General features: G+C 50.0%; 1 protein-coding gene and 2 pseudogenes across 3 annotated transcripts in view; 2 read left to right on the forward strand and 1 right to left on the reverse strand.

The window, feature by feature from the left end:
• Nucleotides 1–16,632, reverse strand: part of CSMD2 (CUB and Sushi multiple domains 2) — a 668,701-nt gene that overhangs the window by 334,274 nt on the left and 317,795 nt on the right. For all 3 annotated transcript variants that reach the window (XM_067725393.1, XM_067725392.1, XM_067725391.1), the window contains exon 7: nt 2,506–2,583. In XM_067725393.1, the coding sequence (XP_067581494.1) occupies nt 2,506–2,583 (78 nt within the window). The remainder of the gene's footprint in view (nt 1–2,505; nt 2,584–16,632) is intronic.
• Nucleotides 5,545–8,129, forward strand: LOC137212391 (60 kDa heat shock protein, mitochondrial pseudogene; annotated as a pseudogene).
• Nucleotides 8,188–9,172, forward strand: LOC137212398 (60 kDa heat shock protein, mitochondrial pseudogene; annotated as a pseudogene).

Genomic DNA, 16,632 nt, shown 5'->3' on the forward strand with positions numbered 1-16,632 from the left:
GTATGGCAAACCTTGCTGCGTCCCCTTTAATCAGCCAGCCCGAAATGAGGCCCAGGCGCCATCCAGGAAGTTGCAAGCCCAGCGGTGAGCAGCTCATACCCCCCCAGTGCCCTCTCTTCCCGGGAGGACCGAACAGGTGACGGCATCCCCGTATGAGCCTTCAAGGCTTCCCGGAAACAAGCAAACTCAAATCCCAGTGAACAGTTTACTGTCGGAGTTACAGAGGCAGAAGGCTTTTCCCTTTCTTTCCTGAGTTCCAGCCTCCCCTGCCTGTTCAAGACCAGCCGCTTGTGCTCGTAGCATGAATTTGCTCGTGGCTGCAGAGGGAAGAGACTGGAAGGTGATCCTTGCCCCGGTCCCTATGGTGAGGAAGAAGCCGCCACACACTCAGAAAGACAATGCTTTCTACCCAAAGCGAAGGGCACCACAGACACATGGGTGGTCAGAACCAATGGCGGGGGGCCGATGGTGCCCACAGACTGGTAAAGGCAGCAAGTAGGATCCAGGAGATGTAAGTGTGGCCCACTGCTCCCCTGAAGTTCAGGACATCTGTCCACAGGGAATCTGGGCAGAACACAGTAGGCCAGACCCCTGTAGACATTCGGTGACCTGCCCCCGAGGCAGCTTGAGTCACACACCCATTCCTCCCTGAAGGAATCTCAGAAAGGAGACCAGTACCTTGTTGTAGAGAAATGTATATTTTTTCAAAGAGGTTTTGAATTTTTTTTTATTAAAATAGGGTTTCTTCATCTTTCTGAGGGAGTTTTTGGTACCTCTGAGAACTAATGAAAACCATAGACCCTTCCCTTCCACCCCAAAATGCACCCACAACATCACATGTGATTTTCTAGCGAGTTCAAGGACCTCCTGAAGTCCTAGGTCAAGAAGGCCCATCTCAGATCCAAAGGAGAAAGGGAGGATAAGGTTTTGCATCCCCATTCTACAGATGGGGAAACCGAGGTGTTAGGGCCTGGGGTAACACAGTTACCTAAGGACACAACTGGGAAAGAAACGTGCTCTCCCAAGTCAGAGCAGTTTCCTTAACGTTTGCCTGTGGCCCCAGGGCAAACTCTGAAGTTGAATCGTGCCTGCCTCGGCTCCTCTGGTTTCCTGTGGCTGCAGAAAGGAAGAGCCCGGGAGGGCCCGGGCCATGTCTTGAGCCTTCCCTGCAGACTCCTGACCTAACCCTCTGCTCCTTCCTTTGGCTCCCTAGTCAAGCACAGAAGCAGGGCCTTCTGGCTGCCCTCTGCCATCCAGGCCACTTGTGGCAGGGTGACCAGACAATGGTCCCCAGAGGCAAGGAGTGGTACCTGTCTCCAATTGGAGGACTTGAAAGACCAGAGAAAACCCACAGCCAGGCTCAGTTTCGTCACGGCCTTGGGACTAAACTGCCTCTCCCCGCGCTGCTCCCTGCCACCCAGGCATGGAGCTGTGGACCCACCCATGGCCTCTCTCCAGCAATTACTTCCAGCACCTCAGCAGAAGGGAGCACATGGAGGTGAAAGAGGAAAGGAGAGGGTCAGCAGGGAGCAGAGACAGAGAGAAAAAGAGGGGGAAGCAGATAGGGTGAGGGAGGAGGAAGGAGAGGAAAGTGGAAAGAGGGAGGACGAGTGGAAGGAGACAGAGAAGGGCGTGAGAAGCAGAGGGCAAAGGGAGGCAGAAGGTAGACCAGAAGGCCAGGTGTTTGGGGGACCAAGGGAGACTCCCTGCCGCCACCTCCAGAATGAAAACGGAGTGTTTCTTGGAAAAATCTGCTCTGCTTTCAAGTCCAGCCTCCTGGAGTGGCCCAGAACCTTTGGGAAATCCTTCCTATGCTCTAGCTCAAAAGCCCCTTAGCACAGGCTCTGATCAGGTGCTTCTGGAGTGACATTCCAGACAACTGCCCAGCATTGGACATTCTCCTTTTGATCTTTCAAACATCAGTGGCAGGAACACGTTTCCATGGACAGAATCTGCCCCATGTCCAAGCAGGGAGCCCCCGGCACTCCGCTATCAGCTCAAGAAGAAGGATCCCCACCGCTTCTAGTCCACGCTTTGCCCAGCCAGGTCCATGGACCCTGGTGGAAGGTTCTAGGCATTCCCCTCTCTCCCCTTCCCCCAATCTTGCCTTGGGAGTTGGAATCAGGGACTTGAAGCCTCCAAAATCCCAGCTGGAGTTTACTGACTCCTAGACGAGCCAGAAAAAGGATTGTCTTAGCAGGTGGAAGTGATTCAAAAGGAAAAATAAAGAAAGAAATGTAGCAGTAATGACTCCCTGGACTGCAGTTAGAATGGGAAGTGAGGGAGAAAGAAGAGGCAGGAGGGGAATGGGAGGAGGAACACGAGAAGACAGAGGGCAGGCCCCGGGGCTGCTCACTGGGCACCAGGTTAGTGTGTGCGTGCGCAGACCCGGGCGGAGGGAAGCCGGGCTGAAGGGACATCAGCACAGCATCATCTGGCTTCCCCGCGGTCACAGCGCCAGCGGTTCTGGCCTCGAGCGAGAGGCCTGGCGGGGCGGACACTTACACACAGACGTCTTCTGGCTGTTATCTTTGCTGGGCATCAGCTTCACGCCTCGAGACTTCAACTCAATTTGCTTCTTGACTAGAGAAGAGGTGAAAGGAAAATCAGGCTTAGTTGTCATATGGGACTGGGGATGGGTCCCTCTAGAATGATCCCTCTCTTAGCTTGGGACATTCCGTGGTGAGTCAAAGCCAGAAGCCCCTCTGGGCAGGGATATACTAAGGGTAGCGCTCAAGTGCAACAGGGTCTCAAACACGGAGAAAGAGCTGCTATCAAGGCTGGCTCTCTGGGGTGATCTCCCTGCAAACTGGTAGTGAGTGTCCACATGCGAGGCCCCGCGGCCCACCCTCTGCAGCTCTGCTCTCCTCCCGATCCAGTTCTGGCCAATTTCTGGACCAGCCCTGGCCAGGTGTGTCGCATTGCATTAGGGCCCCGAGTTGTCACCCTCGCTGTAACCACAGCTGTTGCAATGAAATGTGACTGTAGTCCTTCCGGTTAAAGAGGTGGAGTATATTTCCTCACCCCTTGACTTTGGGTTTGGTCACTATGGAGGCCTTGACATGTCCAAAGCCTTGAAAAGCGCCTGCCAGATTAGGCTTGCCCACTTGAATCTCTGCCATCTTTGGGAGAAGACATGGCTGGTCCTGGGAGGATGAGAACATGAGGAGCAGAGCCCACCATCCTAGCCGAGCCCAGCCCACACCAGCTGACCTCCTGTGAGCAGGGGCAGTCGAGTCTGGGAGGTCACTGGGGGATGGTCTGATGGATTGAACTGGGTTTTGATCCCAACACTAAGTCCAGTCCATAGCTCATCAGGACTTGGCCAAATACCATACAAAGGGCCCCAGAGCCAGAACTCCACGATTCCAAAGGCTATTCCTCTGAATCCATCAACCTCCTTTGGGTCTGAGTACCCCTGTGCTCCAAAGCATTCTGCTGGTTGCCAAGGGCTTCATCCTGTCCCTGGTTATACGGCTTGGTTTATCTGTCCAACCCCAGAACCCCCTGCCGGGTGGCTCAGCCCCACTCTTACTGGAACCAGCAGCGGTAACAACTGTGACCAGCACTTCCTACGTGCCAAGCCCCGGGCTGAGGGCCTTACACGTTCTTTACTTAAATCAGCATCACTGACCCCTTTCTTTCTCTCACACCCACACACGATCTATCAGTAAACCCTCCCAAGTTTATCCCCAATGCAGTTTCTACATCTGTATCTCTGGTCCAAATCTCCAAGACTTCTCCCTTTGTTGCCATGGCCTTCCATCTTCCACACTTGCCCCCATCTAATCTGTTCTCAACACGAGATCCAGAAGGATCTTGTTAAAACACAAGTCAGACCAAATTACATCTCTCCTCAAAACTCTTCAGGGGCAACCCAACTCTCCTATAGTAAAAGCCAAAGTCTTTAAAAGGGCCTGCCCAGACCAATTGGCCCTCTCTGTGATCTCTCTGACTCCATCTTCGACCCCAGTCACTCTTCTCCAGCCACATGGGCCTCCCTCATGTTCCAACAATACACCAGGCATGCCCACTTCAGCCTGCCAGTTCCCTAGAAGGCTCTTTCCCAGATATCTTCATTACTTGCTCCCTTTTCTCCTTGAAGCCTTTGTGAGGACATCACTTCCTACGGCAGGCCTTCTCTGACCACTCCACTTAAAACTATACCTCCAACCCCAGCTCTCCCTAACCCCTACCCACTTTATCCCTAACTCTCTCGTATGCATATAATTTTCTTAGTGATTTTTGTCATCCTACGTTGCAACGTAAGCTCCACGAAGACAGAAATTTTTGTCTGTTTTGTTCACTGCTCTGTCCTCAATGCCTAGAATAGTGCCTGGTTCATAGCGGGTCCTCAATACTCATTTCATTTGGTCCTTATATATGTTCAACAACCTTGACCGGTAGTTATTATACCTACTTGATCGATAAGAAAATTGGGGTTTACGATGGTTTAAGTGACTTATTGTAGGTCACACAGCCAGGAGGCAGCTGTGCTCTTGGTGGGACCTCAGCATTTTCTCTTGTGACCTGTCCCCAAAGTTATCCCAAGGGCATGGTCAACCTTCTTCAGCATCTGTCCCCTCCCCAGCTCAGCCCCTGGAGACTCAAGATATTCACTCTGCACTTGAGATAACATGTCAACCCCAGAACTAAAGCCCACAGTGATCAGATGTGCAAAGGGAACCAAGTCCGAGTATTCCCCCATCCCCTGTCCATCCCTGCTCTGCCTATATCAAAAAGCTCCCCAGGGCTTCCCTGGTGGCACAGTGGTTGAGAATCCGCCTGCCGATGCAGGGGACGCGGGTTCGTGTCCCGATCTGGGAAGATCCCACATGCCGCGGAGCGGCTGGGCCCGTGAGCCATGGCCACTGAGCCTGCGCGTCCGGAGCCTGTGCTCCGCAACGGGAGAGACCACAACAGTGAGAGGCCCGCGTACCGCAAAAAAAAAAAAAAAAAAAAAAGCTCCCCGAAGGTTGGTCCCCCAGCAAGCTGCTGTCGAAGCTGAATGCCTGACAAAATTCAGTTACTTCCACGGAGTCACCACTTCCCTCGCGCATCCAAACCCCTTTTATAAACGTGCATTACTCTCCATGTGTATCCAGCAGGAAAATTTCCAATGAACACTAACGTGGGCCCATTATCAAACAGAGGGTATTCATAGGGAAACATGCATTATTCAAGCCTAGCTAATCACGGTGAGGCGGGGGAAAAAGCGCCTCTGATTCAACATCCCTAAGAGAACAGGAATGGTCCCAGCACCGTGAGAACAATTCCAGCTCTTCTCCCGGGTGCCCCACCAATGGGCAGGGATCAGGAGACGGGCCTCTAGGACCCAGTGCAGCCCATCTGAGGGCAGGTCTGGGAAGATGGCTCAGGGCATCCGGAGAAGGAGGTGAGTCAGAGTCTTCCCAAGCCCCTTGTTCAGGTTCTCGTGTTCACTGGGGGAGGGGGTGAGGAAGGAGGTCAGTGCCCCGTGGATGCCATTCCCAGGGGCAAACACTGCTTGGGTTTTCGTTGTAGCTGCTGAAGGGGGACCGGGAGATGCAGGTGGGTATGAGGGGGTGGTTAAGAGGAAGCCCTCTTCCTCTCTTCTCAAGGTTGCACTGAGAAAGAGGCTCCTGCCCCTCCCCCATCTCCAGGCCCCAGAGGCAATCCTTCCAATCCTGTCTACTCGGTCCTCTCCACGAAGGACTGTCTAACCTGACTCATCAGTGCTTAATAGTCACTGGATGACGTCATGCTGCCTCCCAGCAGGAGCTAATTCCGTTCTTCCTCTTTTGCACCCTGCTACTCACCACAGGATGGAGTTTGTTAAGGTGATGAGAAGAACTGGTTAAGAAGGAACCTGAAAAGCTAGAGGGGGCTCCTTAACTTAGATGCAAACTTTGGGACCGTTTACCCCTCTGAGCCAGGTCTGAGAGGCTGTGTCACCCACGCTGTTGGTGGGTCCCCACATTAGCTTGGGAAACGCGGGGGCCACAGCTCTGTGGGCAGGGGTTCCTCACACCAATAACACAACCTCTCAAAAAACATATGTCCAGGCCCAGGTGGCCTATGCCATCCCCAAAACTGATGAATGGGTCAGAAAGCGACCTGGCTAGGGGGGTACCCACCTGGCAATATCCACATCGCCAGGGATCTTAGTGTCCAGAAACCACCTCCACATACCGGCGTCGCAGTAGTTTGGCAATCCCAGGGAAGCGCTCGCACACTGAATTACACACAGCTAATTTGTCTTCGTCTGACCAAGTGTGTGGTGGGTGACCATGGAAGATGGAGCACCATGGGAAATCAGCCTTGAAATAAGCTCGTAGAAGAACTAGCTGGACAGACCAGGGCAGACCTGGTGTGAAGGGTCAGAGGACAAGGGCACTTCTCTCTCTAGGTCTCCACAGCGCACTGCTAACAGAACTAAGCAGAAAGCAAGGGCAAAACAGCAAGGACCTGGAGAATTTCTGAGGTGTATTTGTTCTTGTTTGAACATTCATTCACGGAGCGCCCACTAGCGTAGCACCTATGGTATTACACTGAAGCGCTGGTCTCTAAAAAGGATTCTGTAACTACTGGCGCCGTGGAGAAAAAGTGGAGCCTGGGGCTGGCTCCTCGGTCCCGGCTACACTTGAATGCACACCCCCGGTGCACATATGCATGCCACACATCCATGCACGCGTGCACATCCGTGTCTACAACCAGTGCACCCACAAGAACACATTTATGTCCCTGTGTACGTATGGCTACAAACCTTTACCTACAAATATAATTCACACTTATACATGTGTTTGTACTGTATGTGAACAAAGTCAGGACTCCCAAGAGAAAAGTGCTGGCTTTATCTGGTTGACGGAAATCTAAGTAGGTACACTCATCTCCTCCGAATGATAATGGCTAACAGAGACTGCCAGGCTGCTCCGTTCATCCTTTATATTCTGGTTAATTACAAGACATTTCCCCACTTTTGTAAAGGTTAGCGGAACACACGGTACACATTTAGCTGGAAGAATCTGGCGATACAAATGCCTCTCTGGTCTGCAGCACCAGTTATTGGGCCGAGCTAGTGGGAGACAAGGACCTGTTAGTGGAGGAGACAGGAGAGGGAGGCCTAACCTGCCTCCATGGCTCTGGGGACCAAGAAGTGCATGGAACCTATGGCTTCTTCTCATCCCAGTGGATTCAGACTTCCCTCCACAACAGTGAGCCCCTGCTCTCAGCCTGATCACTCGCCTTTCCCCATCACCTGGCTGTCCTGCTGGCTGGACCATCCCTTCATGTCCTCCCACATCCACATCCACACCAAATCCAGTTCATTCAGCCTCAGAAAATTTCTCCAGTGTGTATCCTTCTTTCAGTGTTCTAAGCCGTTCCTGCCCTAAACTCATCCTGTTTTTTGCTTGGTTTTGGTTCACCGATTCACTGTCTCTGGCCCATCTTAAAAAATGTTGCAGACAGTCATCTTTTAAAAATGGCAATCTGATTGCCACTTCGCAAACTTGGGTTTGCATCCTGCACTCTGCCCTTCCCTTGTCATTGAGGACCTGCCTCGCTGCCTTGGTCACCAGCCCTGCAGAAAGGCTTTTATTACTCACTGCCTTTTGCTGGACAAAGCCAGGTTCTGGCGCACTGGATCCTCATCTCACTGAGATTCATGCCAAAGATATAAAATTCGGTGCAGATGCCTAAGACCCAATGCTTCAAGCTGTAGACCTTCTAGCAGATGGGGAAGCTCTTACTACGGAGAAGAACAGTGGGAAGAACAGCGATTACAGAACAGAGCTGAAGATGCCTCAGAGTAACAAAAGATGAGGTATCTGTTGCCAGGTCAACTGACTTAAAGGATAAATATAAAACTATCACACCAGACTAGATCGGGATGCTGCCAACACAAATGAAGAGGCTGGAGTGGCACCACCACTGCTACTGCACTGGCACTCTTGATTGCCATGGAAGGCTTCAAGAAGATTAGCAAAGGTGCTAATCCGGCGGAAACCAGGAATGGTGCGAGGCTGCGTGTTGACGCTATAACTGCTGAACTAAGGAAGCAGCCCAAACCTGTGCTAAACCCCGAAGAGACTGCTCAGTTCGCCACAATGTCTAAAAATGGAGACAGAAATCAGCGACATCATTTCTGATGTAACCACAAAGATTCAAATGGTGTGCTTACAATAGAGGACAGGAAAACACTGTATGATGAATCAGGAACTGAAGGCACAAAAGTTGACTAAGATTACATATCTCTCTGCTTGAATAATACATCAAAAGTGCAGAAACGGGGATTCCAGGATACTGATAGTTTCTGGTATCCACTCTTGAAATTGCCAATGCCCAGTGAAAGTCTTTGGTTATAATTGTTGAAAATGCCCTCGGTACACTCGATTGGAGTAGGATGAAAATTGGCTTTTGGGTTATAAGAGCCCGAGCTCCAGGTTTTGGTGTCACAGAATGAACCCAACAAGGTTGATGCTACTGATGGTGTGGTATTTGGAAAAGTGAGTTGGACCCTCAATCTTTAAGGGGTTTTGCTTCATGACCTAGGAAAAACTGGAGAGGTTATTGTGACCAAAGGTGATGCCACATTCTTGCAAGGAAAATGTGACAATATTGAAATTGAGAAACATAGTTAAGAAATCACTGAGCAGTTAGAATGTTACTGTTAGTGACCATGAAAAAGAAAAACTAAATGAACATCTGGCAAAACTTCAGATGGAGTAACTCTGCTGAAGATTGCTAGGACAGGTGACGTGGAAGACGATGAAAAAAAAAGTAGTCCCAGATGCTCTGAATGCCACAAGAGCTGCTGTTGACAAAAGAGTCACCTGGATGCTTTGCTTCAGTGTGTTCCAGGCTTGGATTCACTGATCCAGCTAAATGAAGAGCAAAAAATTGGTACAGAAATCATTAAAAGAACACTCAAAACGCTGGCAATGACCGTTGCTAAGAATGCAGGTGTTGAAGGATAACGGATAGTTGAGAAATTTTTGCAAACTTCCTCTGAAGCTGGTTATGCACCATGCTGGGCAATTTTTAAAATATGGTGGCAAAAGGAATCGTCAACCCAACTCAGATGGTAAGTAGTGCTCTGCTGGGAGATGCTGGTGCAGTTTTTCGGTTAACCACAGCAAAACTCTCTGTGCCGCTGGAATTGCTAAAGGAGAGGAGGACCCTGGCATGGTAGATGGGGGGCAGTGTAGGGAGTGGCCCGTGTTCTAATTCCTAGGAGCTATTTTTTTAAAAATTTATTTTATAGTGGAATATAGTTGATTAACAATGTTATGTTAGTTTCAGGTATACTGCACACTGATTCCGTTATAACCCTAACCCTAACCCTACTGTACAGCACAGGGAACTCTGCTCAACACTCTGGAATAACCTAAATGGGAAAAGAATTTGAGAAAGAATAGAGACATGCTTTGCTATTAATAATGGGCTGTGCAGTGGTCTTCACGAACAACTTCCCAGAAGTCAGCTGGAGGAGACGACCGGAAGAAGGATGTTTAAGGGAATCACTATGGCCATCAGTTATTGGTTTCAGTTGCCTTTGCAACACTTTCCTCTCTCCATGGAACATCCTTTCTCCTCTTTTCTGCTCGGCTACCTCTTGTTGGAAGGCCTCACTCAGAGGTTACTTCTTCTCTGCCTCTCTGTCTACGTCTCAGGGAGTAGCCAGTGCCCTCTCCAGGCTTCATCCAGACCTCTGCTGAAGCCCTCATTACACAGGAACAGCAGGTCTGCTTCTAGCCATTTGCCTCATGAGCTCCTAGGTCTGCATCCCGGGACTGACACAGAGCCAGGCACATAGAAGGTTCCCAATAAGGGTTTGATGACTGAGTGGATGAATGACCCACTGTTACAGAATATGTGCTTTGAATTAATTTCTGGCAAAAGGAAGGGGTTACACTGGAAGCCTGGTGAGGTGAGGGGCATCACATATGTGTTCACGCTCACTTTGCAGTTCAGGCCCACTCTTTTTTTTTTTTAAGATTTTTTTTTTGATGTGTACCATTTTTTTTTAAGTTTTTATTGAATTTGTTACAATATTGCTTCTGTTTTACGTGTTGGTTTTTTGGCCGTGAGGCATGTGGGATCTTAGCTCCTCGACCAGGGATCGAACCCACACCCCCTGCATTGGAAGGCGAAGTCTTAACCACTGGACCGCCAGGGAAGTCCAGGCTCCCTCTTGATTGAATTCAGGAGCTTGGCTCTGTAGGTAGCTGGCTCTGGGCTCCTGAGACTTGTGCTGAGGCCCCCAGAGGACCAGATGAGGCTGGTAAGGGTCTGGCAGCTCAGAGGGCTGCCAAGAATAGGACAGATGAGTCAGAGCTTGAGCCACGGGACGCCTGAGGCATTTTTGCTCCGGCCCAGGACTGTGGATCAGTCACAAGTAAGAACGCAACATGTTCATGTGAAAAACAGAAGCTTCAGCTTGTTACCGTAAAAAGCCTCAAGCATCTCAGTAAGAGCAAATTGTTCTCAAATGGAAAAGTTTATTTGGCAGACAACTGAGACTCAGCACAGGACTTCTAGAAAGCAGAATATCTTCCAGTCTCCTGGTCACCAGGGTTGACTTGACAAGAGAGGCAGTGAGAAGGGACAGTGGGGCCAGGCTGGGATCTGGCTGAAGGGAGGGACGGACACTAGAGGATGATCATGAGGTCAGAGTGGCAGCAAAGGGAACACGTGTGAGAAGGAGCCAGAGCAGGCAGCTCGCTCTCACTGCACAAGGGTTTCCCATATAACAAACAGGGGGTCAAGGTGACTGATGGGGTAGGAAGCTTCAAGTTTCCATTTCTTGAGTGACTGCCACGTGTCCAATATTTTACCAGGAGCTCCTTTAATTTCCAGTAGCCCTGTGGGGTTAATATTATTCCCTCTACAGACGAGGAAAGCAATAGTGAGGGGTGCTAGCCTCCCTGCCGGGGAAGCCCCTCACCCTTTGTGATCATTGGCCACTGTGGGCATTGAAAAAAAGGCTCTTCTCACTGTCATCCCTTTAGGCTTAAAAAAATAAAAACAGAACAACCAAGAAAGCAATTAACACTCTGAGAAGGACTGGAAATATTCCTCGCCTGGAGACGGAGGGATTGATTATATAACCTCAGTGGCCTTCCCAAACTGGAAGGAACCTTATAGAACCTCAAGTCCTGGGGTTGCCACGTACAGGAACCTCTTTTAATCTGCTTAGGTATATGCCTGCTACAAATAGGTCAAAGAGAGAATTCTCTGGTTGAAGCTGGGGTGGAAATCCCACCTGCTCAGCCCCTAGCAAAACAGCTGCTGGGAGAAGCCCTTGGCCTCCAAGGAACCCACTTTAAAAGCCCACTCTCTTGGGCCCATATCACACACATGGGGAGGACTCGTGCCCTAAGAGGGGACTGGCGGCCTCAGCCTCTACTTTGCCTTTATCTCTAGACTAGACCTTTCTTCTCTGAGCTACAGATGGACAGAATAGCCAAGTACTTATTCGATAGCCTCTCAACCCCTGATATCCCAGAATCAGTGTGTCTCAAGCCAAATCCATCCCCCACCTCCCTGTGCCAGAGGCTACCTTGGTGAATAGTACTTTTTTTTTTTTTTTTTTACTCACTTACTCAAGCTAGAAACCTAAGATTCACCCCTGACGCATTCTTCTGCTTTCCCCATCCCCCCTCACTCCCAAATCTGACGGGTCCTGAGTCCAGGGTGGTTTGCCATGGAGAGGTCCCTTCTGGTCTGTCTCCCCCTCTCCCTCTCCACTGCCTCTGCCTAAACTCTGGATCCTCATCATCCTCCAGAACTCTTAACTGTCCCCCACACGTTTCATTCTACAGCAAAGATTTTTCTAGAATGAAAACATGATCACACCTTCCCTCTTGTTAAAACTTCTGGTCACCTCTCATCACCACGGAACCAAGCCCAGCTTTACTGCAGCTTTTTACGACGAGACCCCCACCTCTCTTTCTGACCTCATGACCCGCTACCCCTCACTGCTTTGTTTTTTGTTGTTGTTTGTTTGTTTTTGCTGTACGTGGGCCTCTCACTGTTGTGGCCTCTCCCGTTGCAGAGCACAGGCTCCAGACGCGCAGGCTCAGCGGCCATGGCTCACGGGCCCAGCTGCTCCGCGGCATGTGGGATCCTCCCAGACCGGGGCACGAACCCGTGTCCCCTGCATCGGCAGGCGGACTCTCAACCACTGCACCACCAGGGAAGCCCCCTCACTGCTTTGGACTGCAGACGTCACTCTAGGTCGCAAATGTTTTCTGTAAAAGGTCTGTGAGTAAATATACTAGGCTGTGGCCCATCGTCTCAGTTGCAAACTATCCAACTCTGGTAGCACTGAAGCAGTTGTAGACAATCTGTCTATGAATGAGTGTAACTGAGTTCCGAGAAATCTTCACTTATGGACACTGAAATTTGAATTTCATGTAATTTTTATGTGCTATGAAATATTCTTCTTCTTCTGATTTTTTTCCTCCAACTATTTAAACATGTAAAACCCATTTTTAGCTCAAGAACCATATGAAAACAGACAGAGCGCTAGGTCTGGCCTGCAGGCTATAGTTTGCTGACCTGTGCTGCAGACACACACACATATTTGTGGTTCCTTAGACTTAGCACTTTCAAGCTCCCTTGCTTCAGCTCTACGTGGAATGCTTCTTTCCATTGTCTGTCTGGCCTCCTTCTGAGACTCACACTGAAGTCACTGCCCTTTTCTGGCTCTCCTTAAGTGTGTCCAGCAAAACGAAGCGCTTCTTTATCTCCAGTCCTAGAACCCTTCATCAGGCCTCAACTGTAGCTCTTCTCACGTGGCAGAGAAGTTGTAGATTCATGTCTGTTCCTCTCTTGAACGTGCTCTCCTTGAGAGCAGAGACTGGCCTCGTTGTGTTCATCTTTCTGTGCTGTCACGTGGTAGTGTCACATGGGACACGCTTGTTAAATGAAATACAATTGCCCACCTTGCGACAGCCAGCTCCAGGCAAAGCAAGCCTAGAACTCAGATCCCCTGATACCATGTGGTATTGGTTAAAATTGTGTCTGGCTATGAACAGCCCTAAATTCAGATTGGATTGAGACAGGAATGGAATGTGTTGTGTTGTAGGTTAGTTAGATTTATTTTATTTTATTTATTTTAATTTTTATTTTTTGTTTCTCCGGGACAAAACATCCATCGATATAATCAGGAGTTGGTAATGGTTGGCTCTGAAGTGCCCTGCGTCCCTTGAGACTCTAATGCCATAAAGCTGAGTGCGGGTGAAGCTGATCCCATGCTGATGACTCCCCAGGTCCATTCTTTAAACTTCTCCCCCCTGCTCTGTGCCCCCAGAGCCAGACCCCTGTGGACAGCTACGGAACAAGGGGGCCCACTGGTCAAACTGGTCAGTTTCCCAGGGCATAGAGCAGACTGTTCTCTTGTTGCTGGTTTCCTAATGGGTTGGCAGATGGGAGGCACAGCAGATGTGAGGGAGGGAGAAGGGCAAGATCTGGTTACAGCTTCCTGGGGCCCCCTCCTCCTGCACTGGTTACTGATTCCCAGGCCCCCTCCTCTTGCGCTGGTGACAGATTCCTGGGCCCCCTCCTCCTGCATGGGTTACTGACTCCCAGGCCCCCTCCTCTTGCACTGGTTACTGATTCCCAGGCCCCTTCTTCTGCACTGGTTACTGATTCCCAGGCCCCCTCCTCTTGCGCTGGTGACAGATTCCTGGGCCCCCTTCTCCTGAACTGGTTACTGACTCCTGGGCCCCACTCCTGCACTGGTTACTGATTCCCAGGCCCCCTCCTCTTGCACTGGTGACAGATTCCCGGGCCCCCTTCTCCTGTACTGGTTACTGATTCCCAGGCCCCCTCCTCTTGCACTGGTTACTGACTCCCAGGCCCCCTCCTTCTGCACTGGTGATATTTCCAGGTCCCTCTTCCTGCACTGGTGACAGATTCCTGGGCCCCCTCCTGCACTGTAGGTTGGCAGTGGTCAGGCTCCTCAGCTGTGCCGGGCGGACCCCCTTCAACGGCTCCGGCTCTTGCTCCTCTGTCCCCTGGCCCTTTCTCTACTGTGGTAACGGTCTCTCTGTCGTTCATTCTCTGGGTAATCTCATTAAAAAGAAACCCTCTGGGGTTTCCTTTAATCTCACCTTTACCTCTGTAATTGGACCCTTCACTAAACTTTCTTCAGTTAAAGCCATGCAATAAGTATGCTCCTGTCTCCTACTAGACCCCTGACTGAAAGCTCTCTCTGCTACTCTTTGGGACTGAACTTGCAAGTAGCAAAACTTAGAATGGTCTTTTGTGGCTCCAAAGTTTTCCCTCCTTTAGAGCAATGGTTCTCATTCGGGGGTGATTTTGCACTCAGGGGACATTTGGCAAAGTCTAGAGACTTTTTGGTTGTCGTGTGTGTGTGTGTGTGTGTGTGTGTGTGTGTGTGTGTGTGTGTGTTGCTGGCATCTAGCATCTAGTGGGTAGAGGCCAGGGATGCCCCTAAACATCCTGCAGTGCGTGGGGCAGGTTCCCACAACAGAGGATCATCCAGGCCACGATGTCAATTGTGCTGAAGCTGAGAAACCTGCATTATAAAGCTACCAATTGAGTTTCCAAACGATTATTGTAGACCCTTGCACTATATACCCTCAGTCTGGAAAACACGAGAGAAAGTTCACAGGGGAGAATCATGTAGGAACACAATCAGTTTACAGCGCAGTATATTAGGATGCCAGACCCAGCTGAACACGGCTGGGGTTCACACTCAGACTCCGACATTCTATCGAGGAGACCTCACGCCAGATACCTACCCTCTCTGCAACTCTCGCTCCTCATCTGCAAAATGGGGCTAGTAGTAGTACCTGCTTTACACAGTTGCTGTTAGGTCTGAATGAAGTAATAAATGCCAAGTTCTTGAAACCCAGAGAGAAACGCTGGCACACACCAGTGTGCAAATCCTGTTCTGGGCTGTCTTGGGCGGAGTCAGAGAGAGAATAAGAAAGGGCCTGCTTTGGAGAAGTTCATAACTAAAACCGCTTTTCAGATTGTGGGTTGTTCCCTGCTACAGACTTTGAAATTGATTTCGAGGTTGCAACTAACATTAAAAATTGGAAAAGAAATTTTCAGGGTGCCTCACCCTTACTAAGGGTAAATACCACTTGGTGACATTTTCCTTTTAGTTCTGCAGATATATATGTGTGTCCTGGGTTGCGATGGAAAATGTATTTTTTTATGGTGGGGTGAGATTAACAAAACAAAGTTTTAAAGATACCAGTCAAATAGGAAAAGCGAGGCACCCGAAGCACCATGAGAAGGCCCTGTGATTTTGCAGAAAACTCACACAGGGCTGCGAATGAATTCGAGCTTCACCACGTATAGGCTGTGTGATATGTGCGTGTTGGGCAAGTTACACAACCTCTCTGAACCTCAGCTTCCTCCACTGAAATACGGAAATTAAAAACATATTCGCCACTGCACTGTGGGGAGGATGGAATGGGGCAACGCGCATACACTGCCTAGTACAGGGCCTGGTGCACAGTAGGTGTGCAATGGATGTGTGCTCCTGACCTAGCGGCTGCCTGGCCTGGGTCCTCATTGGCAGAAAACCCTAATGTATGACCGTGACAAATGGGCCCTCAGAAACGTGAAATATTAGAAACACCTGGCACCTACTTAATCAGATGAAACAATAACATTCATCTCTTCTTTCCTAGTTTGGAAAACACAACAGAGAGATCCAGAGAGGTGCTTCACTCCCACAAAGCCCCAACCTCAGCGGCGGAAGCAATGTATCCAGGAAAGTTCTTGGAGCCAAGCTCGTCAGGCCAGGTTAGTTTCCTGTTTATTTTTAAACATATTTCAAGGGACTCCTGCTACCCAAGGCTAAGGAAATGAGGTTGTTCATAAAACATTCAGATTTTACAGGTAATGCTTCTACTCTCAGTGCTGCTTTTATCCCAGTGTCCAGCCTGAAAGCCTGGCCCTGGGGGGCCCCGCTCTGCCGGTGCCACCTCCCGGGTGGGCAGTGTGCTCAGAGCCTCCGAGGTGAGGCTTGGAGGGACGAGCTGCCAGGATCTCCTCCACTGGAGTCACTGCTCCCTCCTGACCCTCGGCGGTGAGGTGGTGATCACAGCTCACTCTTCCATCAGGCCTCTGTCCTACGCACACCAATATACCACACTCTCTCACTCACAACACAGCCCACTCTATTCCCCAGGGTCTTATATAGGGCCTTCTGCTTAATGGGTGTGCAATACAAGTTCACACTGAATCAACTAGAACCAACCTCAGTTTGTAACTGGTGATAGTAATGGCTTAATGAGCAACTCTGAAGCCAACCCTTGGTGTTTATCTCTGTGGATAAATTTTGTGTACTTTGAACAAACTCAAGGTTGAAAAGGAATGCTGTCATCTACTCCCACCCAACCATTGGATTTGGGGATCTCCTCTAGGCGTGGAGAGCTCCCTGCCTCGGGGTCAACCCACTCATTTTTATGGGCGGCTCTCGGGGTTAGGAAATTCTTCACGATTGGAGCAGAAATCTGCTTACCTGCAGTTTCCACCTGCCATTCTCGGTCTGATCTCTTGCCACCAGACAGCTCTTCACAGATCTGAGCACCTAAGCTAGAGAGCTCCCTAGAGCTGTTTTGCCTATCGTTTGTCAAACGTCTGTGTTCTATGTGAAATGAA

This window comes from Pseudorca crassidens, chromosome 2 (assembly GCF_039906515.1).
Source record: "Pseudorca crassidens isolate mPseCra1 chromosome 2, mPseCra1.hap1, whole genome shotgun sequence".
NCBI lineage: Eukaryota > Metazoa > Chordata > Mammalia > Artiodactyla > Delphinidae > Pseudorca > Pseudorca crassidens.